This window comes from Anolis sagrei, chromosome 7 (assembly GCF_037176765.1).
Source record: "Anolis sagrei isolate rAnoSag1 chromosome 7, rAnoSag1.mat, whole genome shotgun sequence".
NCBI lineage: Eukaryota > Metazoa > Chordata > Lepidosauria > Squamata > Dactyloidae > Anolis > Anolis sagrei.
In genome coordinates, this window is record NC_090027.1 from 7,075,917 (window position 1) to 7,100,922 (window position 25,006).

The 25,006-nt window shown below is 40.8% G+C and overlaps 1 protein-coding gene across 5 annotated transcripts in view; it reads left to right on the plus strand.

Moving 5' to 3' along the window:
• The window catches only part of DPYSL2 (dihydropyrimidinase like 2), a 112,926-nt gene extending 103,893 nt beyond the window's left edge, over positions 1-9,033 (plus strand). For all 5 annotated transcript variants that reach the window (XM_060787257.2, XM_060787254.2, XM_060787255.2 and 2 more), the window contains exon 14: positions 834-9,033. In XM_060787257.2, coding sequence (XP_060643240.2) covers positions 834-925 — 92 coding nt within the window. In that variant the 3' untranslated portion in view covers positions 926-9,033. The remainder of the gene's footprint in view (positions 1-833) is intronic.
• Positions 9,034-25,006: the final 15,973 nt, after the last annotated feature.

A 25,006-nucleotide genomic window follows, 5' to 3' on the forward strand; every position in this document is an offset into this window, starting at 1 on the left:
ACGAAACAATTACGAAATAAATTGAAAAATTCGTTTCGATTTTTAGTTGCTCCTGCATGGATCAATATCGGATCGTAAGCTAATTTAAATACGAATCAATAACGAATTACGAAATTAACGAACGAAACCGCCCAGCCCTAATAACTACAGTAAAAAGAACAATGTAAAACGATGTTTCACGATACTGTCTCAGTCTTCAACTGACTGACCCGCACCGTTCAAAAGTCTGTCCTTATATAGGGCTTTCTGGCTTTTGCACACGGCACTAATACTGCGTCATCAAACTTTCTAGAATATTCTGGAATCTTCCATAGTTGCAACATGCATTTTTTCAACCATACGTGATCACGTGATTGCTTATATCATAAAAACTAGAGCCAATATACATTTTTAAATGTCATTTTCGTTTTCAGCACCCCAAAATCATAAAAGAACAACTATTTTCAGGCCCGCAACATTTTCTCCGTTGAACAGTGTAATTTAAAAAATCACCAATAACAAAATAATAATGAAATTTTGAAAAATTCTTTAATTTTAATTTAATTTTAATTTGAAATTCTTAAATTTTAACCACCAGAACATTAGCAACACTGGAGAAGCAAAGCACCAGCGCCCCCTAGTTTTCACCACCAGAACTTTAGTTTTCTAAGTACTTTAGAACCATTTAGAACCATGGATTGCCCATGCCTAATAGGCACCCTTGAGTGCAACTCCATTGGGCTGGAGACATCTAGAACACATTCAGTGTAGGATGACAACAAAATGGTTAATTCGATGTCCGTGTTTTCAGTGAGCTTACGTGCCTCTCTCTTTTCTGTCTCCTCCTTTTGCAGGTGCGCAGATCGACGATAACATCCCACGCCGCACCACGCAGCGCATTGTGGCACCTCCCGGGGGCCGTGCCAATATCACCAGCTTGGGTTAAAGCGATTGCGCCGCGGGAGGAACGCCGTCCGCTTAGCGGGTCATGGGAGAGGGTGGGGGCACTTGAAGACCCCTTTTTGCTTCTTTTAGAGCCTGTGACGGTTACTGCGGGCAACCATCATCGGGGTAAGGCCTTGTGGAGGCCTCGGTCCAGTTCTCCCCACCATTCTCTTTTTGTCGTCAGTCTCTTTTCCCCTTTAACCTTTCCACAGAACCTACTCACTCCGCCATTCGTACACATGTTGGGAACCCACCCCCTTTGTTTTGTACACAATGTGGGAGATGTGAAAAAAAATGGCAAACATTGAAAAGTAGAACTTTGGCTTACGTTACCATCGAAACTCATTCCATGTCTTTCTTTTCCCCTTTCCATTGTTCTTTTAAAGGAGGGATAAAGTGAATTTCTTGAGAGCTGCTGCTGCTTTATTTTCCGTCTTCACTAAATGAAGGATTGGGTTTAGTTATTGAAGGAAGGAAGGAATATGGGTCTAAACTGGATATTTCCAAAACTGGATCCATGGTCTCCTTGACTTTAGAGGGAACCACGTCCATAATGATCCAAGACCAAACCTGTTTATTATTAACCCTTCTTTTCTAATTCAGAGGAAGGTCACACTTGTGCTGCTAAGTCCATGGGGAATTTCAAGGTGGTGGGATGTATCGCGTGTTGTTCCGGCGGGTTGAGTATTCTCACTCTATTCCGGAACGGAAGGATTGTCTGTTTTCCTTTTCGAAGTGTGTGTTTGCTTGCTCCCATGTGTTGTGTCGTACTCTGTTTTGAGATGCCTTATTTTAAATTTAGATTGTCCTTCACGGTTTCTTCCCACAAGCTCTCAGTTCCCCATGGCTACACCTTATTACGACCATGTTGACCCAGCAATCTTGGGATGTTGAATATTACTATGTTTTGAGGCCAAACACTCACTTCTTTGTGCGTTCTTCTGCTCTTGTTTCTCCTGGTGGTTCCAGATTCCAACGATCATCTAATCACTAAAGAGTTAACCATTAGTTGACCTTCAATTGGAGACCATCTATATAAATAAAAATGTAATGTTAGTTTGTGCGATTAATATAACTCAAAAACCATTGGATGAATTGACACCAAATTTGGACACAAGACACCTATTAGGGCAACGAGTGACCGTCACTCGTAGAAACACTGAAAAACACAGCAAAAGGGACTTAAAAAGCCAAAAAAATAAAAATACATTATGACACATACGCAAAACCACGCAAACACACACATATACACAAATATATACATACACATATACACACACAAAGCACATATACACAGACTGGGTCACAGCAATGCGTGGCAGGGGACGGCTAGTGTATATAAATAAAAATCTAATGTATTGTCGAAGGCTTTCATGGCCGGAATCACTGGGTTGTTGTAGGTTTTTCCGGGCTATATGGCCATGTTCTGGAGGCAGTTTTTCTCCTGACGTTTCGCCTGCATCTATGGCAAGCATCCTCAGAGGTAATGAGGTCTTACCTCTGAGGATGCTTGCCACAGATGCAGGCGAAACGTCAGGAGAAAAATTGCCTCCAGAACATGGCCATATAGCCCGGAAAAACCTACAACAACCCAAAAAATCTAATGTTTGTGGGATTAACATAACTCAGACATCACTGGGCAAATTGACACCAAATATGGACATAAGATACCTATCAGGCCAATGAGTGACTATCACTCATAAAAACACTGAAAAACACAGCGGAAAACACTTAAAAAGCCAAAAAAATAAAAATATGTTCCATTACAACGTATGCGCATAAGCACATAAATACACATATACGCACACATACACACAAAACACATATACACAGACTGGGCCACAACAGCGCGTGGCAGGGGATGGCTAGTGTATATAAATAAAAATGTAATGTTTGTGGGATTAACATAGCTCAGATATCACTGGCCAAATTGACACCAAATTTGGACACAAGATACCTATCAGGCCAGTGAGTGACTATCACTCATAAAAACACTGAAGAACACAGCAAAAGGGACTTAAAAAGCCACAAAAACACAAAAAAAGTTACAACACATGCATAAAACCACACACATATACATATATATATACGCAAACACACATATATACACATATACACAAATATATACACACACATATACACACACAAAGCACATATACACAGATTGGGCCACAGCAGTGCATGGCAGGGGATGGCTAGCATGTATAAATAAAAATGCAATGTTCGTTTGTGGGATTAACATAGCTCAGAAATCATTGGGCGAATTGACACCAAATTTGGGCACAAGACACCTATCAGGCCGATGAGTGATTATCACTCATAAAAACACAGAAAAACTGAAAAACACAGCGGAAAACACTTAAAAATCCAAAAAATAAAATAAAATAATAGGTTCCATTACAACATATGAGCATAAGCACATAAATACACATATACGCACACATACACACATATATGCGTGGCAGGGGGCTGCTAGTCTCTTTAGAAAAATTATGATGGCTTCTGACAAAAAAACCTAGCTGCTAAATGGACCCCTTAAATATAGCTCCTAGCTTCTAAAGCTTGTAGAAACTTAGAAAACACATCTTACGGTTATAGTGTTATAGGGTTTACAGCAGGGTAATATGGAGATTGCTTGACGCACAAGCATTGTGCTAGGAGCCTACAAAGAGTGAGAGGTTTTGGGCTCTTCTCTCTCGCACCCTCTCCATTTATTTGAGGAGTGGTATTTGAGAGGCTAAATCCCTTTGACTGATTGGAACGGCTAAATAAAGGTATGAGAGGTGTGCCCTGGACTTGTATGAGTTTGGCCAATTTTGATGTGCTGCGAAGTTGCTCACGCCCTGGGTTGTGTTTCCATCATTCCTTGTTTCATCTCATCATCTGGGCTCATGAGCCTGGGCATTGGCATGCTTCCTCGCCTCAGAATTTGATGTTTCCAGTGTATCCCACCAAGATCTTCTGCTTGTAATTGATAATACACAGGTACTACATGGTCCACCCTAATAAGGAGCATTTGAAGATATTAATGGCTTATGGTGAACTTCTCCCTTGCTTCGTCCATTCCTTACTTCAATTTATTTAGCTGATGTTTTGTTGCATGTTTTTATTTATTTTTTTAAACAAGGACCTTGCATCCAGACAGACATTAAAATATATATTTGGAAAGGAAAGTAAGATGTATCAAGGTTAACATGTTGGACTTTGTACCCATTGTTTGACATGCTACCATAGTGACAATGGCCAGTCTTCAAATAACACCATGTTTTGAGTGGTATATATGTATATTTTTTGTGTTTTGTAAAACATGGATGGGATTGAGGAAACAGATCCGGACCGTAGATTCCTCAGAGATGCTCTCAAGCGGGAAGTTATGGGATCGTAGTGTGTTAGGGACTGGAATCTTAGGGATGGGGAATGTATGGCCTTCCAGCTGCTGAAATGCCACCCCAAGCACCCTTTACCATTGCTATTGGGGGATACTTAGTCTTGAAGTCTATTTGGAGACCTGCATGCTTCCCATCACTGTTATAATGACAGATTGACACAGTGTGCTCAGGTGGTAGGGTTGTCGCTTTGGCTGGGAGAATCCATTTTAATGCTGCATTATTGTTTGTTACGAAAACAGTGACCAAAATAATTGGGAACTTCGCTACAATCTCCTTGCATGATGGTGTCCAAGTGGTAGGGTTGTCGCTTTGGCAGGGAGAATCCATTTTAATGCTCCATTATTGTTTGTTACGAAAACAATGACCAAAATAATTGGGAACTTCAATATAATCTCCCTCCATGATGGTGTCTAAGTGGTAGGGTTGTCGCTTTGGCAGGGAGAATCCATTTTAATGCTCCATTATTGTTTGTTACGAAAACAATGCCCAAAATAATTGGGAACTTCAATATAATCTCCCTCCATGATGGTGTCCAAGTGGTAGGGTTGTCGCTTTGGCTGGGAGAATCCATTTTAATGCTCCATTATTGTTTGTTATGAAAACAATGACCAAAATAATTGGGAACTTCAATATAATCTCCCTCCATGATGGTGTCCAAGTGGTAGGGTTGTAGTTTTGGCAGGGAAAATCCATTTTAACGCTCCATTATTGTTTGTTATGAAAACAATGACCAAAATAATTGGGAACTTCAATATAATCTCCCTCCATGATGGTGTCCAAGTGGTAGGGTTGTCGTTTTGGCTGGGAAAATCCATTTTAATGCTCCATTATTGTTTGTTACGAAAACAATGCCCAAAATAATTGGGAACTTCAATATAATCTCCCTCCATGATGGTGTCCAAGTGGTAGGGTTGTCGCTTTGGCTGGGAGAATCCATTTTAATGCTCCATTATTGTTTGTTATGAAAACAATGACCAAAATAATTGGGAACTTCAATATAATCTCCCTCCATGATGGTGTCTTAAGTGGTAGGGTTGTCGCTTTGGCAGGGAGAATCCATTTTAATGCTCCATTATTGTTTGTTACGAAAACAATGCCCAAAATAATTGGGAACTTCAATATAATCTCCCTCCATGATGGTGTCCAAGTGGTAGGGTTGTCGCTTTGGCTGGGAGAATCCATTTTAATGCTCCATTATTGTTTGTTACGAAAACAATGACCAAAATAATTGGGAACTTCAATATAATCTCCCTCCATGATGGTGTCCAAGTGGTAGGGTTGTCGCTTTGGCTGAGAAAATCCATTTTAATGCTCCATTATTGTTTGTTATGGAAACAATGACCAAAATAATTGGGAACTTCACTATAATCTCCCTCCATGATGGTGTCCAAGTGGTAGGGTTGTCGCTTTGGCTGGGAGAATCCATTTTAATGCTCCATTATTGTTTGTTACGAAAACAATGACCGAAATAATGGGGAACTTCAATACAATCTCCCTCCATGATGCCCTGGTTCTTTTAATACAGTGGTTCTCAACCTGTGGGACCCCAGATGTTTTGGCCTTCAACTCCCAGAAGTCCTAACATCTGGCACGATGGCTGGGATTTCTGGGAGTTGTAGTCCAAAACACCTGAGCTGCTTTGGACCTCAGCTTCCAGAATTCCTGATATCTGGGCTTCTGAGAATTTGGGACCTAAACACCTTTTTGGCCACAGGTTGTGCGGGAGTGGTGCGACGCCTTCTTGTGAGCGCCCCCCCAACCTCAGTCTCCTGCCAAGGCCGCCATCTTTCATACAGTTTCCCTCCATGATGGTGTCCAAGTGGTAGGGTTGTCGCTTTGGCAGGGAAAATCCATTTTAATGCTGCATTATTGTTTGATACGAAAACAATGACCGAAATAATTGGGAACTTCGCTACAATCTCCTTGCATGATGGTGTCCAAGTGGTAGGGTTGTCGCTTTGGCTGGGAGAATCCATTTTAATGTGATAGAGAGTCCGATCAGGGTGTGTTCTGCTAAATGGCACAATCTTCCTGACCTTTGCACTCAAAACACAACTAGATTACAGTGGAATTGGAGCTCCAGAGCTGGAGCATGTCTTCTTACATTCCTTGTGCCACCAGTAGTAGGCATCATGTCATGCTGCGAAGTCGCTCATGTGCTTAAGCCATTCATTTTCTTAAATGGATACATCTCAACTCACAGGTTGAGAACCATTATTGTAATAGAAGAGTCTAGGTTTGTGTCTTTAATGATGTGTTTTAACAGGCCATCTAAAATAATACAGCAGTGATTCCCAAACGTTAGTTCCCCACGTGTTTTGGACTTCATTTCCTTAGAGCCTCAGCTGCCTTGGCTAGTGTTCAGGGATTCTGGGAACCGAAGCCCAAAAAAACCCAGAAGTCTGGAGTATGGAAAACAATGGAATCCAATCTAAAATATCGTCATCGCAGTTTCTGTTATGTAGAAATCATACCAGAGCTAAGAAATAACCCTGTTACATTATTGTCATTTTAATTGTTAGATGCCAACGTTTTTGAGTAATGCGGATCAGTCACTGATTAGTTTGAATAAATGCCCCCCCATTTAATGAGTTAATTGACTTTGTAACACCCCTTTTTAATATCAAGAAGCTAATTTAAGCAGTTTGAATGTGGAAACTGGGTTGTTGATGATTTTTTGGGCTGTATGGCCGTGTTTGAGAAGCATTCTCTCCTGACATTTCGCCTGCATCTATGGCAGGCATCCTCAGAGATTGTGAGGTCTGTTGGTAACTAAGTAAGTGAGGTTTATATATCTGTGGAATAATGTCCAGGGTGGGAGAAAGAACTCTTGTCTCCTTGAGGCAAGTGTGAATTTTCCACCTTGACTAGTACAGGGTTAGTCAAAATGCATAGGCCAATAAGCCATTCAATCGAATGGCTTATTGGCCTATGCATTTTGACTAACCCTGTATTTAATGTCTTCAAGGCTTGCCTACTTCCTGCCTGGGGGAATCCTTTGTTGGGAGGTGTTAGCTGGCCTTGATTAATTCCTGCCTGCAATTCCCTTCTTTTTTAGTCTTCCTTTTTATGTACTGTACTGATTTTAGTGCTTTTTTAATGCTGGTAGCCAGATTTTGTTCATCTTCATGGTTTCTTCCTTTCTGTTGAAATTGTCGCAACTCTTGTCTGTTGGAGGCAAGTGTGAATGTTTGGCTGCCTTGATTACATTTAAGAGCCAGCTAAAACCTCTTAATAAAGAATTCCCCCAGGCCTTGAAGCTGCAAGGCTATTCAGAATTTTTTCTCCCACCCTGGACATTCCACAGATATATAAACAACACCAATTGCCTGGTTTCCAACAGACCTGCGTTAATTGACTTTGTAACACCCCCTTTTAATGTCAAGAAGCTAACTTAAGCAGTTTTAATGTGGAAACTGGGTTGTTGGAGGTTTCCAAGCCATTGAATGCTAGTCAAGGTGATCAGCTGAAACATTCACAGCTAGCCCCAGGGCCTGGGGGGAATCTTTTGTTGAGAGTGATTTTATGTGCCTGTTTGTTTCCCCTCTACCAGTATTAAAAAACTCAAAAATTACAACAGCAAAACAACAGAGGGGAAACAAACAGGCACATAAAATCACTCTCAACAAAAGATTCCCCCCAGGCCCTTCCAAGCCATTGAATGCTAATCAAGATGGTCAGCTGAAACATTCACACCTAGCCCCAGCAGACAAGAGTCCTTTGTCTCACCCTGGTCATTCCACAGATATATAAACACATTTTCCTACTTCCAACAGACCTCACTACCTCTGAGAATGCTTGCCATAGATGCAGGCGAAACGTCAGGAGAAAAATTGCCTCCAGAACATGGCCCTATAGCCCGGAAAAACCTACAACAACCCAGTGATTCCGGCCATGAAAGCCTTCGACAATACATTTTAATTCCTTATTCCTTCTTTGCTTAAGAGATTGCACTTTTAATTAAGTAAAAGAAAAGGATTTTTAGTTAAGTGTAATATATATATATATATATATATATATATATTTGCAGCTATTTTAAAATTTTACTTGTTTTTTTCCCATTTGTGCTTTAATAATGACTTCAAGCGAAGGGGTTTCTTTCTCTTTTGGAGATCAATAAACATCAGTATTCGTTTCGATTTTGCAAAACATGCAGCTCTTTGCTATTCACTTAAGTCTTCCTTTTTCCGCCCCTCATGTGCATTGTTCATATTTTAGTCGTTTTTTGTTCTTTTATGGGAGGAGGGAAGGTTTTTTTTTTTTTTTTTTAAAAAGGAAAATGTTTGCAGCTATGTAAGCATGCTTTTTCTTGTGGGAGCTTGCTCGCTTTGTGTGTCTTGTTTTTTTTTTAAGAAAAGGATCCATATGTAAATGCTTCAAAAGAAACATGGCGTCGAACATGGAATTAATGTGCCGCAGTGACTTGATGCTCTAAAGGAAAAAAAAGGAAAATAATAATTTTGAAATGAGAATTAAACCACGTAGGATTTACTGCTAGCTGGATTTTAACCCTTGGATTTGTGCTTTGTGAACATGAGTGGAGGAGCTGTAAGTGCTAAGCTTGATCATGTGTGTAGACAAAAAAAGGAGTCCTGATATTTGGCCATTCTCCCGATGGTGCAAATAACGGCATAAAATGAGTCTTTGTGTTTTTTCTTCCTTACAAACTGTGTTATATTACCATGGGAACTCCTAATAAAGACACAATGTTGTTGTTTCAGTGGCTGTGTTTGTGTTTTGGGAATGTAGGCTGTATCTACATAAGATACCAGTGGCATTTAGGATTGTGTACCTTCAAATCATATCTGACTTATGGCAACCTTAAGGCAAAGATGCTACGGCATTTTCTTGGCCCAATTTGTTCAGAGAGGGTTTGCTTTTGCCTTCCTTAGAGGTTGAGAGCCTTATGTTGTTGTGTTGTTTATCCATTCAATTCCTTCCTTTCACGATGCTGGGCTCTGGCAATTATTTATTTATTATTATTTGGGGTTCTTTTACCCCGCCCTTCTCACCCCGAAGGGGACCCAGGGCGGCTTACACAGTAAAGGCACTTAAAAAGCTAAAAAAAATTATTACAATTCATGCACAAAACCACATATATACAGCATCACAACAATCATCACAACAATCATCACAACTTACAGTAAAATTCACAGTTACTAACAGCTTCATGCATTATTCCAGTATAAATCAATAAAATCAATACAAACCTAAATTCCTCCTCCAACAACAACAATAATAATAATAATCCAAATGTAGACCTCAAGGAAGCAGATGAAACAATAGATCCCATCCTCAGCTGCTGCAAGAAGATCACGCAGACAGACTACAAGCAGAGGCACAACACCGTTGCTCAGATGGTTCATTGGAACTTGTGCCACAAACACCATCTGTCTGCAACAAAGAACTGGTGGGGCCACAAGCCTGAAAAAGTTACAGAAAATGAACACATCAAACTCCTCCAGGACTTCTGAATTCAGAGTTTTGGAGCACAATACTCCTGACCTCATGATGTTGTGTTGAAAAACAAAATATGGATCGTTGCTGTTGCAATCCCAGGCGACAACAGGATTGAAGAGAAACAACTGGGAAAGCTGACAGTATGAGAGTTTAAAGATCGAACGGCAAAGTTTTTTGCACAAGCCAGTAAAGGTGGTCCCAGTGGTGATTGGCACCCTGGGTGCAGTGCCTAAAGACCTTGGCCTGCACTTAAACACAATCAGCACTGACAAAATTACCATTTGCCAGCTGCAAAAGGCCACCTTACTGGGATCTGCACGCATTATTCGCTGTTACATCACACAGTCCTAGACACTTGGGACGTGTCCGGCGTGTGATCCAATACAGCAGCCAGCATCGTGATCTTGTTTGCTGTGGACTCATCTTGTTGTTTTTAAAATAATACTCCTGAGCTCATGATCATGTTGGTATATGAACCAAAATAATTGCTGTGACATCTGAATGCTCCCAGTCAATGGCTAAGTTCAGAGGCAAATGCCACCGAGTCCAAGAGTTCTCTGTAATCAAAGAAGGGCGACCAGAGCAATCCTCATCATGGATGTTGTCACGGCCATCTTTGAATTGTCGTACCCACTTACGCACTTTGCTCTCACTCATAACAGTATCACCGTACACGTCACAAATCTGTGGATGAATTTCTGCAGCAGGCAGGTTCCTTGCTGACAAAAACCGTATCACTGAGCGAACCTCACATGCGGAGGGTGAGTTGATAGTCTTAAACATTTTTAAAGCACAGAACAGAACCGGACAGGTGAGCTACAGAGCGGAAAATGAGCACAGTTGTTCCCGAGGCATGCCGGTACACGACGCATGTGCTCGTTGCAGCATGCGAGCAAACTACTAGTGTCTACAACAAAACGGACCTTACTTAAAAAATACCCCTTGTGTGTGTGTGTGTGTGTATATATATATATATATATATATGCTCTGTGCATAATGAGTACCTTAAAAACAAAAGAACCAATGAATGAAATCACACCAAATTTGGCAACAAAACGTCTCACTACACAAGGAGTGACCATCACTCAAAAAAATATGATTTTGTCATTTGGGAGTTGTAGTTGCTGGGATTTATAGTTCACCTATAATCAGAGAGCAATCTGAACTCCACCAACGATTGAATTGAACCAAACTTGGCACACAGAACTCCCATGACCAACAGAAAACACTAGAAGGGTTTGGTGCTCTAGAGAGCACTGTGGACTCAAATAATGATGGATCTGGACCAAACTTGGCATGAATACTCAATATGCCCAAATATAAACACAGATGGAGTTTTGGGGAAATAGACTTTGATATTTGGGAGTTGTAGTTACTGAGATTTATAGTTCATCTACAATCAATGAGCATTCTGAACCCCACCAATGACAGAATTGGGGCAAACTTCCCACACAGAACCCGCATGACCAGCATAAAATAATGTGTTTTCTGGTGGTCTTTGGTGACCCTTCTGACACCCCCTCGCAACCCCCCCCCCCGGGGTACCAAACCCCAAGTTGAGAAATGCTGCCTTAAGGCCATCCAGTCCAACTCCCTTCACCAGGGCAAGAAAACATAAAGCCCTCCTGACAAAGAACCATCCTGACAAAGAACCATAGATATAGATAAATACATTTGATTCACACACACACACACACACATGTTTATGACAGATATAATACCACAGATTTGAAAGGGACCCTTAAAGAAGGACAATGATATGTTGTATGTTCCAGGGTGGGCAAACCAGACACTCTCCACATCAACACTGACAAAGAAACAACAAGAAATACTGTTTACCCACAAGTATAAAGGTATTACATAGATTAGAAACCAATACTTTCTCATTACTTTATTTTCCAGATCAACAGACTGGGCCACAGCAACATGTGGCAGGGGACCGCTTGTGATATATATATATATATATATATATATATATATATATATATATATATAATGACTGCACATGTCATCAGTTGGGACCCCCCCCCCCCCCCCCAGCACAGACTGTTGTTCTGGGCCAGAGTGAAGGGGGGGGGGGGCAGGGGACAATTCCACCTTGTGCCAAGTTTGGTCCAGATCCATCATTGTTTCAGTGCACAGTGCTCTCTGAATGTAGGTGAACAACTCCAAAACTCAAAGTCAATGCCCACCAAACCCTTCCAGTATTTTCTGTTGGTCATGGGAGTTCTGTGCGCCAGGTATGGTTCAATTCCATCATTGGTAGAGTTCAGAATGCTCTTTGATTGTAGGTAAACTATAAATCCCAGCAACTACAACTCCCAAATATCAAGGTCTATTTTCCCCAAACTCCGCCAGTGTTCACATTTGGACATATTGAGTATTTGTGCCAAGTCTGGTTCAGATCCATCAATATTTCAGTCCACAGTGCTTTCTGAATGTAAGTGAACTACAATTCCAAAACTCAAGTTCAATGCCCACCAAACACTTCTAGTATTTTCTGTTGGTCATGGGGGTTCTGTGTGCCAGGTTTGGTTCAATTCTATCAGTGGTGGAGTTCAAAATGCTCTTTGACAGGTGAACTATAAATCCCAACAACTACAACTCCCAAGTTCTAAAATTACTACCCAGCCAACCCCATCACTACTCAAATTTGGGTGCATCCCATTTGGCCCAGTGACTGAAATTACATCCTGAATATCAAATATTTACATGACGATTCATAACAGTAGCAAAATTACAGTTACAGTTATGAAGTAGCATCAAAAATAATTTTATGGTGGGTCACCATAACACTTTATCAAGGGGCATTAGGAAGGTTGAGAACCACTGCTCTAGATGAAAAATTCAAAGCATTGTGCCTCAAAAGTGTGTTGGGGAGATGAAGATTATTATTTATTTACTTTATACCCCGCTTTTCTTCCCAAGAAGACTTAATGTGGTCATAAGTTAATAGCCAAATCTCATCCGCTTTTACCATTTACCTCCAGGGCCGACTGCTCATTGGAGGGAAGGGTGGTAGAGGCCAAGTTGAAGTACTTTGGCCACATCATGAGAAGAAAGGAAACCTTGGAGAAGACAATGATTTTGGGGGAAATGGAAGGAAAAAGGAAGAGGGACCAACCAAGGGCAAGATGGATGGGATCCTTGAAGTGACTGGATTGACCTTGAAGGAGCTGGGGGTGGTGACGGCCGACAGGGAGCTCTGGCGTGGGCTGGTCCAGGAGGTCAGAAAGAGTCGGAAACGACTGACCGAATGAACAACAAACCAGGCCATCAAGCTTTCCTGCCACACAAGTCTATTGCTTGTGATGGAAAGAGTGAACAAGATGGTTCTCCAACCAAAATTGCATTGAATATTTATGAACATCTTGAGCACTCCAGGGAGGGACTCTTGTCTTTTTTTTTTCCAGTAAATTTTATTAAGTTTTATAATATACAACAAAAGTGGGGGAATAATGTAAGAAGATAGAAAAGTAAGAAAAAAAAGAGACCCCGCCCATCCCCAAATAGAAGAAAAAAAAAGTCCAATACATCTCTCTAAGAATAGGAGAGAGGGAAGAAAAAGAAAAAGAAAAAAAAAGTGAGAAATGGAAAAAATATGTAAAAAAAAGGAAAAAAAAAAAAAAGGGAAGGACTCCCTTCTGATTCTGCTCAGTCACTGTCCTTGGTTATATGTCCAAAATAGCGAGAGCCCCCCGCACACACAAAGAAAAAAGAAAGGGGGGGATCTGCATTTCCTCGTCTATATGTCCTCGTGTTCTTTATGTAAGTTTCTCCATATATTCTTCAACCGTGGACCAGTTGGTTTCTTTAATTACATTACCTGTGTTCTTTTTCAATAGAAAAGTCAGTATGTCCATATCTTTTATTTCATTTATTTTTTCTATCCAGTGGGGTCTTTCTGGAATATTTTTCTGCTTCCACATCTTGGCGAAGACAATTCTTGCGGCTGTTGTTAAATATACAAACAGAATATCCTCATTAGAATCCAATTTAATCTCATCGTCTAGAATTCCCAGCAGATAATATTCTGCTTTCCTTGGAAAGTTCTTTTTAAATACTTTTTGCATTTCGTCGTGTATAATTTTCCAATATTTTTGGGTTTCTTTGCAGCTCCACCAGAGGTGGAAAAAAGTCCCTTCATGTTCGTTGCATTTCCAACAGTTTTTTGATACATTCTTATACATACAATTTAATTTTACTGGGGTTATATACCACCTGTGGAACATCTTTAGCCAATTTTCCTTTAAGTCCATTGCATAAGTGTACTTTAATTTTTTCTTCCAAATAGTTTCCCAGTCACACATCGCAATGGGTCTTTTAAAGTTTTCCGCCCATTTGACCATGCATCCTTTAATTAATTCAGTCTCTGTTGACCATTCTAATAATTTTTCGTATAATTTGGTTATACATTTCGTATCTGTCTTTAAAAATTTATCCCAAAATACTTCTTTTGTCTGAAAACCATGTTTTAAATCCAGGGTGTATTGTTCCTTTATTTGCAAGTAGTGTAACCAAGTAATATTTGGGAAACTCTGATTTACTTCTTGAAGAGATTTCAATGCCACTGAGTCCTTTTTTAAAAGTTCTTTATACGTGGGCCAGCTCGTCCACCCCAATAGTCTCCTTTGTTTGGCTTCCATGGGTGAGACCCAGAGAGGAATTTTCGAGTAAAAATAATTTTTGTATCTTTCCCAAGTTCTAATTAGTGAGGACCTGATGAAATGATTTCCAAAGTTTCTTTCCTTCTGTTCTCTTCCGTACCAAAGATAGGCATGCCACCCTACCCGGAGGTCATGACCTTCTAAGGTAAGGAGTTTCTGTCTTTTTAGAACCATCCAATCCTTTAGCCAAATGAGAGCATTTGCCTCATGATAAAGTTTAAAATTGGGAAGTCCGAATCCTCCTCTGACTTTTTTATCTGTCAAAACTTGATATTTTATTCTCGGTTTTTTACCTTTCCAGACAAATTTCAAAATGTCTTTCCTCCATTCATTGAATTTCTTCACATTCCTAATTATTGGTATGTTTTGGAAGAGGTATAATAACTTCGGCAATATTGACATTTTTATCAAGGCAACCCTGCCCAACAAGGAGAGATTCAGATATTTCCATTTCTCTAAGTCTCTCTGGATCTCCTTCCACAGTCTTTCGTAATTGTTTGTAAGCAATTGAGCATTTTTTGATGTAATCCATATGCCCAAATATTTCATTTTATTAACTATTGCTAGTCCCGAAATTTCTTTCAACTCTTCTTGTCTTTCTTTTGTCATATTCTTTGTTAGAATAGTAGTTTTTTGTTTGTTTAATTTAAAGCCTGCTAATCTCCCAAACTGTTCAATCGTTTGCAACCAATTTTTGATGTTTTCTCGTGGGTTTTCTATTATCCCTATTATATCATCGGCATATGCTCTGGCCTTAAATTCATGTTTACCGATCTTTACCCCCTTTATGTTTCGGTCTTCCTTTATATTTTTCAGCAAGATTTCCAATGCCATTATGAAAATTAGGGGCGAGATAGGGCAGCCCTGTCTAGAGCCCTTCCCTATCTTAAATTCTTCCGAGATTTGACCATTTATTTGCACCTTTGCCGTTTGGGTTTTATAGATTTCTTCCACTGCCATAATAAATTGGTGTCCCAAATCCATTTCTTTCATTAAAACTTTAAAGAAATCCCAATTAAGATTATCAAATGCCTTTTCTGCGTCAATAGCAAGGAAGGCAACTTCTTTTTGAGGGTTAGCTTCAAAGTATTCAATCGTGTCTATAACCATTCTCAAGTTGTCTCTCATATTTCTTTTCGGGAGGAAACCTACTTGTTCCTCCCCTATCCAATCACTTAAAAAAGCTTTTAGTCTTTGAGCCAAAATGTTCGTAAATATCTTGTAGTCTGCATTCAGTAGGGAGATAGGTCTATAGTTGCGTACATCCGTAGGGTCACTTTGTTCTTTATGAATTACTATTAATTCCGCTACATTCCATGTCTCTGGGATACCCTGACCTTGAAATATCCCATTCATTACCTTTCTAAAAGTTGGCAACAGTTCTTTCCTAAAAGTTTTATAATAACCTGCGGAAAAGCCATCAGGTCCTGGGGCTTTACTGGCATCCATTCTCCTTATGGCCGCTTCTACTTCTTCTTCTGTTATTTCTCTATTTAAATCCTCTCTTTGGGCTTCTGTTATCTTTGATATATTGAGTTTGCTTACATATTCCACTACCTCTTCTTTTGGTATTGAGTCACAAGAGTATAATCTTTCGTAGTAAGTTTTAAAGGCTTTTAAGATTTCTTTGTCCGTCGTTACCTCTGTTTCCCCCATATTAATTTTTGTTATTCGGTACGCTTGTTTCTTTTTTCGGACTTGTTTGGACAGCCATTTACCTGCTTTATTCGCATTTTCAAATTGGTATTGTTTTAAGAATTTTAACTGTTTAGCTTGTTCCTCTAATTCTATGTTACGTCTTTTCTGATGTAATGCTTCAATTTCTTTTATAATTTCTTTGTTTCCTGGTTGGATCTTCAGTACATCCTCTTTCATTTTTAATTTTTTCAAAATCTCCATTAAATCCTTCTGTCTAAGTCTATTATTTCTCGCATTATGTTGTATAAAGTGGCCTCTCATCACTGCTTTTGCTGCGTCCCATATTATATTATGATGCATTCCTGGGGTATTATTAAGTTCCATATAGTCATTAATTTTCTTCTTATAATGTTGAACATCGGATTCTCGTTTTATTAAATTGTCATTTAATCTCCATCTGCCCTTTATTTTTTTTTGATTGATTAAAATTTCCAAAGGAGAATGATCGGAAATATCTCTTGGTAGAATATTTATGTCCCAAATTTTTGTGATAACATTATTTGTAGCCCAACACATGTCTATTCTCGACCATGATTTGTGTCTATGGGAGTAAAACGTGTAATCTCTCCTGGTCGGGTTCTTCCACCTCCATACGTCCTCTAATTTCTGGTCATCTTTCAGATCTAGCAATTTTGTAGGCAGGCGGTTTACCTTCCCATTTGTTCCTCTTTTTACAGATTTAGTTTTGTCCAATTGGCTATCAAGTATGCCATTAAAATCTCCAAGGAGTATTAAATCGTCAAATTCCACTTCTTCCAATTTCCCCTTTAAAGTCTCCACAAATTGAGTCTTAGGGCCATTTGGGGCGTATATATTACATATTAATGTCCTTTGATTTCCGAACATAATTCTTACCGCAATCATTCTTCCTTCTAAATCCTTAAAAGACAGTTCCGATTGTAATGTATCCTTAACATAGAGCGCTACCCCCCTCTTTTTTTTTTCAAAAGAAGAGTAGTACAATTTACCAATTTTATCATTATTTAGGTGTGCCGTGTGTTTATGCATTATGTGGGTTTCTTGCAAGGCCACGATGTCATATTTATCCTTCTTCAATCTTTTAAATAACTGTTTCCTTTTGTTTGGGGAATTAAGGCCATTAACATTCAAAGATAGTACCTTTATTTGATGATCAGTTGCCATTGGTGGATTCCTCTACTTCTGGTCCCGAGTCGTCTAGCTCTTCGTCCGGATTGGAAGTTCCATCGTCGTCCGTTCCTGTTTTTACGTAATCTGGGGAGGTGAATCTGGCCCTTTTGCTACGTTTCCCCTTTCTAGGGGTAGTTGATGATGGCCCTCCTGCAAATTTACGTTGCGGTTTTGGAGATCCATCGTATGGTTTTTTTTCTTCTACGGCGGGTTTTTGATCCTTCATTAATTTCTCATAAAAGTCCTTTGCCTTTTCCATTGAGGTCAGCCAATATTTGTTCTCATTCAGAGTCACCATTATCCCCTCTGTACGTTCCCATCTAAATCTTATATTTCTTTTTTTCAGTTCGTCTGTTAAGAAGAAATATTGTCTACGCCTCATTAATGTTGACTTTGGAAATTCTCTCAGGACCGCCACCTTCATTCCGTTAAATTGCAATGGGATTTTACTATTGCTTGAAAGGACCTCATCCCTTGTCCATTTCCTCAAGAATTTAACTATTATATCTCTCGGAGTGTTGTTCTTTCTTGAATAGGTAGTCGCAATTCGGTAAACTTGGTCGACTTCCTTCTCCAAATCCATCGCTGGCCTTTTCAATGCCTTGGCCAAGATGTCCAGGACGATCGTTCTAATATCTTCATTTGGGTTTTCTTGAAGATTTCTGAGACGTAGATGATTTTCCAGGTCTCTCAGCTCCATTACTTCTTGGTTTTTTTCAAGCCTCAGTCTTTGTTTCTCCCATGAGGACATTTTCTGTTCTATATTCTTTTGTATTTTTTCCTTCTCTTTCGATTTAACCTTTAGCTCTTTTATATCTCGTTTCATCGTGGACATCTCTTCATCAATTTTGCCAATTTCTTCTTTGAGATCCTTCTTTAATTCATTTTTTAGTTCTATTTTTAATTCATCAATTTTATTTTGCATCTCTTTATTATGTTTCTCTTGTTTTGCCTCTAAATCTTTTATCCCTTTTTCAACCGATGTTTGAAAGTTGGATTGCGCCAGCGCCAGGTTTTGGATTTCTTTGACTACATCTTTCAAGGTGGGCTCTTGGGAACCTTGCGAATTTCTCCTTTGCAGTAATGACTGGTCAATCTTCTGGTCTTGTTTTATTTTTGTAACCGGGTCTGGCTTTGCCTTTGGTGTTGCCATTATAATAGTGGATTAAATTAAATATATCTTCGAATTAATTGCCAATAATATAATTAATTGCTATAATTAATTGTTATCTAGTAAATGAATTATATCTAATAAATGGGTTATAATATCTAGCTCCAATAGATCAAGAAAATCTAATTTAATTTAATTTAATCTTATATAAACAATTCAATTCAATTAATTAATTGACATTTAATTATTTTTCAATTAATTTAATCAATCTAGTTAATTCAAATTAACAATTAATTAAAGTTTATAAAAATAAAATTTAACACCTCCAAGATATTTTAATCAGATCAATTATGCACTCCTGTCTTCCCGCCGCTACGTCCCGTCTGTCCCACGCCGTTCCGTTTGTCCGTTGCCTCCTCCGTCGTCTCCCCGCTGGTCTCCTTCTGCGCTCCCGTCGATCCTGTAATTTAAGTCCTTTCCCTTCTTTCCTTCGTTCCTCTCCCTCCTCCCTCTCGTTTCCTCTTGTTTCTTAAATAACAATTTGGTTTGTGCAGTTTGCACTTCCGCCCTTCTTAGCAATGGCGGGCGCTATTTTTCAGCCCACAGCGGCACAATTTGCACTTCCGCCCTTCTTCGTGATGGCGGACGCTGTGTTTCCGCCCTCAACAGCTCACATCCGCTTCTACTTGGCTGGTGTTCCCAGTAGTTCAACCGACCCAAGAGTTCCGCCAGGCGTGACTCACCGGCTCCTCCTCTTCCTCTTCGTCTGCAGCTTCGTCCGGCCCAGTCTTTTGTTTACAAGAAGGTTGCGTCGGAGTCAAAACATCATGGCGCCAAGGTCAGAGATTGTTTTGCTTTCTGCAATGGCGCTCGCATAGAAAGATGAGAGGAGGGAGCAAAGGGAGGTGGACGAGGGGAGGGAAATTGTCCCAAATTGTCCCAAAATTCAGGTTAATTCAGATCTTGGGATTTTGTAAAGTTTTATAGATTATTATACTTATATTAAATTTAAATTAAATTTTCCAGTTTTCCAGTTTTCCCAAACCAATATGTTTTCTTCCGCTTCTCCAATTCTTCCAAATATATCCAAATTCTATAGCTCGCAATGGGTCAGGTTCAGCAATTTAGCACCGAACTCGAGGGGAAAAAATCGGGTGCCTTTGCCCCGTTTTCTTCTCCTTTTTTTTCCTGTCACAGAGTCAGAAAAATAAGATTTTGTTTTCTTACCCACCCTACGTTTCCGTGGGTTATTATTGTTGAAAGTTCTTCGTTCTTAAGTAGATGGGGAGGTGGCGGTAGTTCCTGCAGGGATTACCCCCGCACCCCACGAGGCAGCCCGCTACCGGCGGATCTCTTCCCGGACCCTTTTCGCCCCCACCCTTGAGGGGAGGGTGGCTTTCGGGGTCTTCGGGTGATCCCACCCGGTTTCGCGTACCCTCAGCTCTCGATCCGGCTGAGGAGGGGAGCTATTTGCTCTACCCGGCCGCTCTCCGTGGGTCCTTGCCGAAGAGCTTCAGCAAGGCACTCCTGCCGCCATGTCGCCCCACCGGAAGTCAACCGGGAGGGACTCTTGTCTTGACCGACCACAAGCCGTTTGTTCATCTCTTTGAATTATGAGAATGCCAGATGTGATTGATGAGCTGTCAGGTAAATTGAGAGTTCAAAACTGGAAGAAGCTTAAAAAAAACTGGAGGAGTATGAATACTGGCTTTCACAGCAGTAATTCACTAACTGGGTTTTTTGATTGCTAAGCCCAGCAGAATATTAAAACACAAGCAAAAGGCATAGGCATTTTCCCTATGGAACTACACCTAAGAAGGGAAAGAGAAAGTGCACAGGTTAGTCTTTACAATTTTGTGCATGAAACCAAGTTTGTGCACATCAAAGAACAAAGGTCTCATGTGGACAGTTTTTGGATTTTGGAATGTTTTGGATTTCGGAATTTTGGGTAACTGATGCTCAACCTGTAAACCGCTTTGAGTCCCCCCCAGGGGTGAGAAAGGCGGCATATAAATACTGCAAATAAATAAATAAACAAATAAAGTCATGGGCTTCCACGTTAATATGAGGGTTGAATGAAAAGTAATGCCTCCACCTTCGTAACTTTTGGTTTGGGTGTCCTCCTGGACTCATCACTTACGCATGAGGCTCAGGCGTCGGCGGTGGCCGGGAAGGCTTTTGCACAACTAAGACTCGTGCGCCAACTGCAACAGTACCTCATAAAGGCTGATCTGGCCGGGGTGGTCCATGTCTTGGTCGCCTCTAGATTGGAATACTGTAATGCGCTCTACGTGGGGCTGCCCTTGAAAACGGCTCGGAAATTCCAGCTGGTCCAACGGTCGGCGGCCAGGTTATTAACTGGTGCTCCTTACAGAGAGAGGTCAACCCTCCTGTTTAAGGAGCTCCATTGGCTGCCGTTCATCTTCCGGTCCCAATTCAAGGTGCAGGTGCTCACCTACAAAGCCCTAAACGGTTTGGGACCCACCTACCTGCGTGACCGCATCTCCATATATGAACCCACACGATCTCTCCGATCATCTGGAGAGGCCCTGCTCACGATCCCACCTGCGTCGCAGGCGCGTTTGGTGGGAACGAGGGACAGGGCCTTCTCTGTGGTGGCCCCTCGACTCTGGAACTCTCTCCCCAAGGACATCAGACAAGCCCCAACGTTGGCAGTCTTTAGGCATTGTTTATTTATTTACGACATTTATAGCCCACCTTTCTCAACCATACGGCGACTCAAGGCGGGTTACAGATTGGCATGATTCAATGCCATCCATTCATAAAAGTGCACTTAAAACAGTATAACAATATAAAAACATATATATAAACCATTAAAATATGTAGTCACTGATTTCCTCTTGTAAAATCATTTTCCAATAACATCGTCTGGCCATTCCATGTTCATCATTCATAGTCTCAAGTTATCTATTCCGCTGCCTTCTCAAAAGCTTGCTCAAAGAGCCAAGTTTTTACCTTTTTTTGGAAAGTCAGGAAGAAGGAGGACAATCTAATATCCCTGGGGAGGGAGTTCCATAGCCAGGGGGGGGGCACCACTGAGAAGGCCCTGTCCCTCATCCCTGTCAATTGTGTCTGCAATGCAGGCGGGATCAAGAGCAGGGCTTCCCGAGATGATCTTAAGCTCCTAGATGGTTCATAAGGAGAGATACGTTCGCATTACTTTTCATTCAAACCTCGTAGCTGTCTCTTGATTGTCAGCCCAGCATGTCATGGATTTCAACTGTCCCGTGTTCCTATTCTGAAAACCTGACAATGTTACTCCCACTCTCTTTATGCCTCATTTCAGTTCCTGCCACAATTACCAGGACCAACCCCCCAATTAGACAAAGTGAGTCATATACCTCAGCTGGCAGAGCAGGGGGGTGGGGGGGTGGTGGTGGTGGTGGCAACTCACATGCCATTGTCCTGAGCTTGAATATTTATAAATGGTTGTCTGAATCCTTTTAACTAGCCCGACCAAGCCAATTTGGAGATGTATATCATGGAAAAAGTATTTCTTCCAAGCTTTGCCATCTTCTCTAAAGTTGTTTCTGCCTCCCCCCCCCCCCCCAAAAATGTTCTCCAGATAGGGCAGTTGCTCCTGCCCCATTACCACCCTCTTTTGGATTTTCTCTTTTTGCCTATCCAAAATTGAAGAGTTTGGTGCCATCCTTCAACAGACAACAAATGGCAGAAAAGTCCTCTAGGCCTCTCTTGCTGAGCCTTCAGGATTAGACAAGATGAATGATTGTATTAGGCAAGTGAATAACAATGTGTATCCCAAGCTGGGTTGTTGTAGGTTTTTTCAGGCTATATGGCCATGGTCTACATGGTCAACAAAGATCCGCATAGCCAAAGCCATGGTATTCCCTGTAGTAACCTATGGATGTGAGAGCTGGACCTTAGGGAAGGCTGAGCGAAGGAAGAGAGATGCTTTTGAGCTGTGGTGTTGGAGGAAAGTTCTGAGAGTGCCTTGGACTGCGAGAAGATCCAACCAGTCCATCCTCCAGGAAATAAAGCCCGACTGCTCATTGGAGGGAAGGAGACTAGAGACAAAGTTGAAGTCCTTTGGCCACATCATGAGGAGACAGCAAAGCCGAGAGAAGGGAATGATGCTGGGGAAAGTGGAAGGTAAAAGGAAGAGGGGCCGACCAAGGACAAGATGGATGGATGGCATCCTTGAAGCGACTGGACTGACCTTGAAGGAGCTGGGGGTGGTGACGGCCGACAGGGGTGGGCTGGTCCATGAGGTCACAAAGAGTCGGAGATGACTGAACGAATGAACAACAAATGGCCATGGTCTAGAGACATTCTCTCCTGACGTTTCGCCTGCATCTATGGCAAGCATCCTCAGAGGTACCTCAGAGGTACCTCAGAGGTATCCTCACTACCTCTGAGGATGCTTGCCATAGATGCAGGCAAAACGTAAGGAGAGAATGCCTCTAGACCAGGGGTCCTCAAACTTTTTAAACAGAGGGCCAGGTCACAGTCCTTCAAACTGTTGGAGGTCCGGATTATAATGTGAAAAGCACATATGAATTCCTATGCACACTGCACATATCTTATCTGTACTGCAAAAAACACTTAAAAACAATACAATAATTAAAATGAAGGACAATTTTAACAAATATAAACTTATTAGTATTTCAATGGGAAATGTGGGCCTGCCTTTGGCTGATGGGATAGGATTGTTGTTGTTGTTGTTGTTGTTGTTGTTGAAATGCTTTCAAGTTATTTCAGACTTAGGTTGACCCTGAGTTTGAGGACCCCTGCTCTAGACCATGGCCACATAGCCTGAAAATACCTACAACAACCCAGTGATTCCGGCCATGAAAGCCTTTGACAATACATTGTATCCGAAGCATCGAAAGCCAAAATTAATATTAAAGGGCATTAAAAAGCAGCTGAGCTATAAAGTTCCATCACAAGATGGCACCAGAGGCACATTGTCTCACAGATGCATCATACTTTATTCCAAGACTCAAATATAAAATGACAAACCTCCTTTAGTAGGTTAAGAAATGCTGGTAGATGGCAAACAGGAAGTAGATATGCAATAAAAATGTGGAATGAGAGTAGACTTGCACACTTGGTTAGAGAAAATGTAAGCTATGACAGCAGAAAGTGGTAGCAATTTTTAGTATCCTTGAATACTAAAGAGGAGAGTTGTGCATGGAATTTGTTTCTCCTGTTTCTTTTGTTTTTTCAGGAGCACAAAACGGGAAGCCCTATCCCCGCACAAAAGCAAGCTGGAAACAATCCCAGAAGTTGCTTCCTTGCCTTGGAAAGAGAGAGAATGTGTGGTGTGTAGTAGGCCTGGGTAACAACGGAAAAATTTGTTTCTAAAATCGATTTGTATTTGGGTTTTTTTTTTTTGTTTCGATATTTAAGATAATTACAAAATTTTCCCTTAAAAAAGTTCGATATTTACGAAATTTCGTAAATGGTAAAAAATTAACGAATCGATTTCCGAAACAATAACGAATCGATACGTTAATGGCGGACGCGACCGCGAAATACGCTAAAAAACCTCCAAAAACTTCTGAAGCTTCCCTCTCCCTCTATTGTTGACTGTTGGTGTGATATTATAATTTTTTTTCACTAATTAAACCATAAAACTGGCCCAGACATGCGGAAATAATAACGAAACGACCTCAAAACAATAACGAAACGAACACAATAACGAAATACGAAGCATTTACAAAACGTATTTAAAAATTCGTTTTTTTAAATAATTGCTCCAGAATGGTTCGTTATCGTTTTGTAATTGAAAAAATTAACGAATTATTAACGAATTACGAATTAACGAAACGAAACCGCCCAGGCCTAGTGTGTAGGTACTAGCAGGCATGCATGCTTTCTGTGCCTGCATGCCACACATGCACTCTCTTTCCAAGGAGAGTGTGTGTGTGGTGTGGCGTGCACTTCACTTCACTTTATTTTTTAATTAGTTGCTCTCCACCAAGGTGCTCTGAGCAACTTACAATCTAAAATAGCATTTGCACAATATAAAAACATTCAACAGTGACTATTTGGCAAATTAGATCTGATTACTTAAACGCACAACCAAACAGCCAAGTCTTGAGCGCCTTTACAAAAGGTCGCAACTCCGACATTGCTCTAATGTATGGAGGCAATGAGTTCCACAGAATTGGAGCATAGGTCACAAAAGCTCTACTATGCCTTGTAGCTTCCAAATGTGCCTCCCTAGGGCCCAGTATGTAGAGGAGATTTTCCTGGGTGGATCGAAGTGACCACTGATGGAGAAAAGGAATGAGGCGGTCCCTAAGAGATAAAGGTCCTTGGCCATTTTGAGCTCTAAATGTCAGGTTCAGGATCTTGTAAGAGATCCGATGTTCTCTTGGTAGCCAATGCAGTTGTTGCAGAATCGGTGTAATATGGGATCTTAGAGATGATCCCGCTAGCAGCCTGGCCGCCGCATTTTGGACCATCCGAATCTTCTGGGTTGTTGACTTCGGAAGGCTGGCATATAAGGCGTTGCAATAGTCCAGCCGCGTGGTGACTGTTGCGTGGATTACTGTTGCCAATGCTTCTACCGAAAGGTAGGATGCCAATTTCCTTGCCTGGTGAAGATGAAAAAAGGCCTG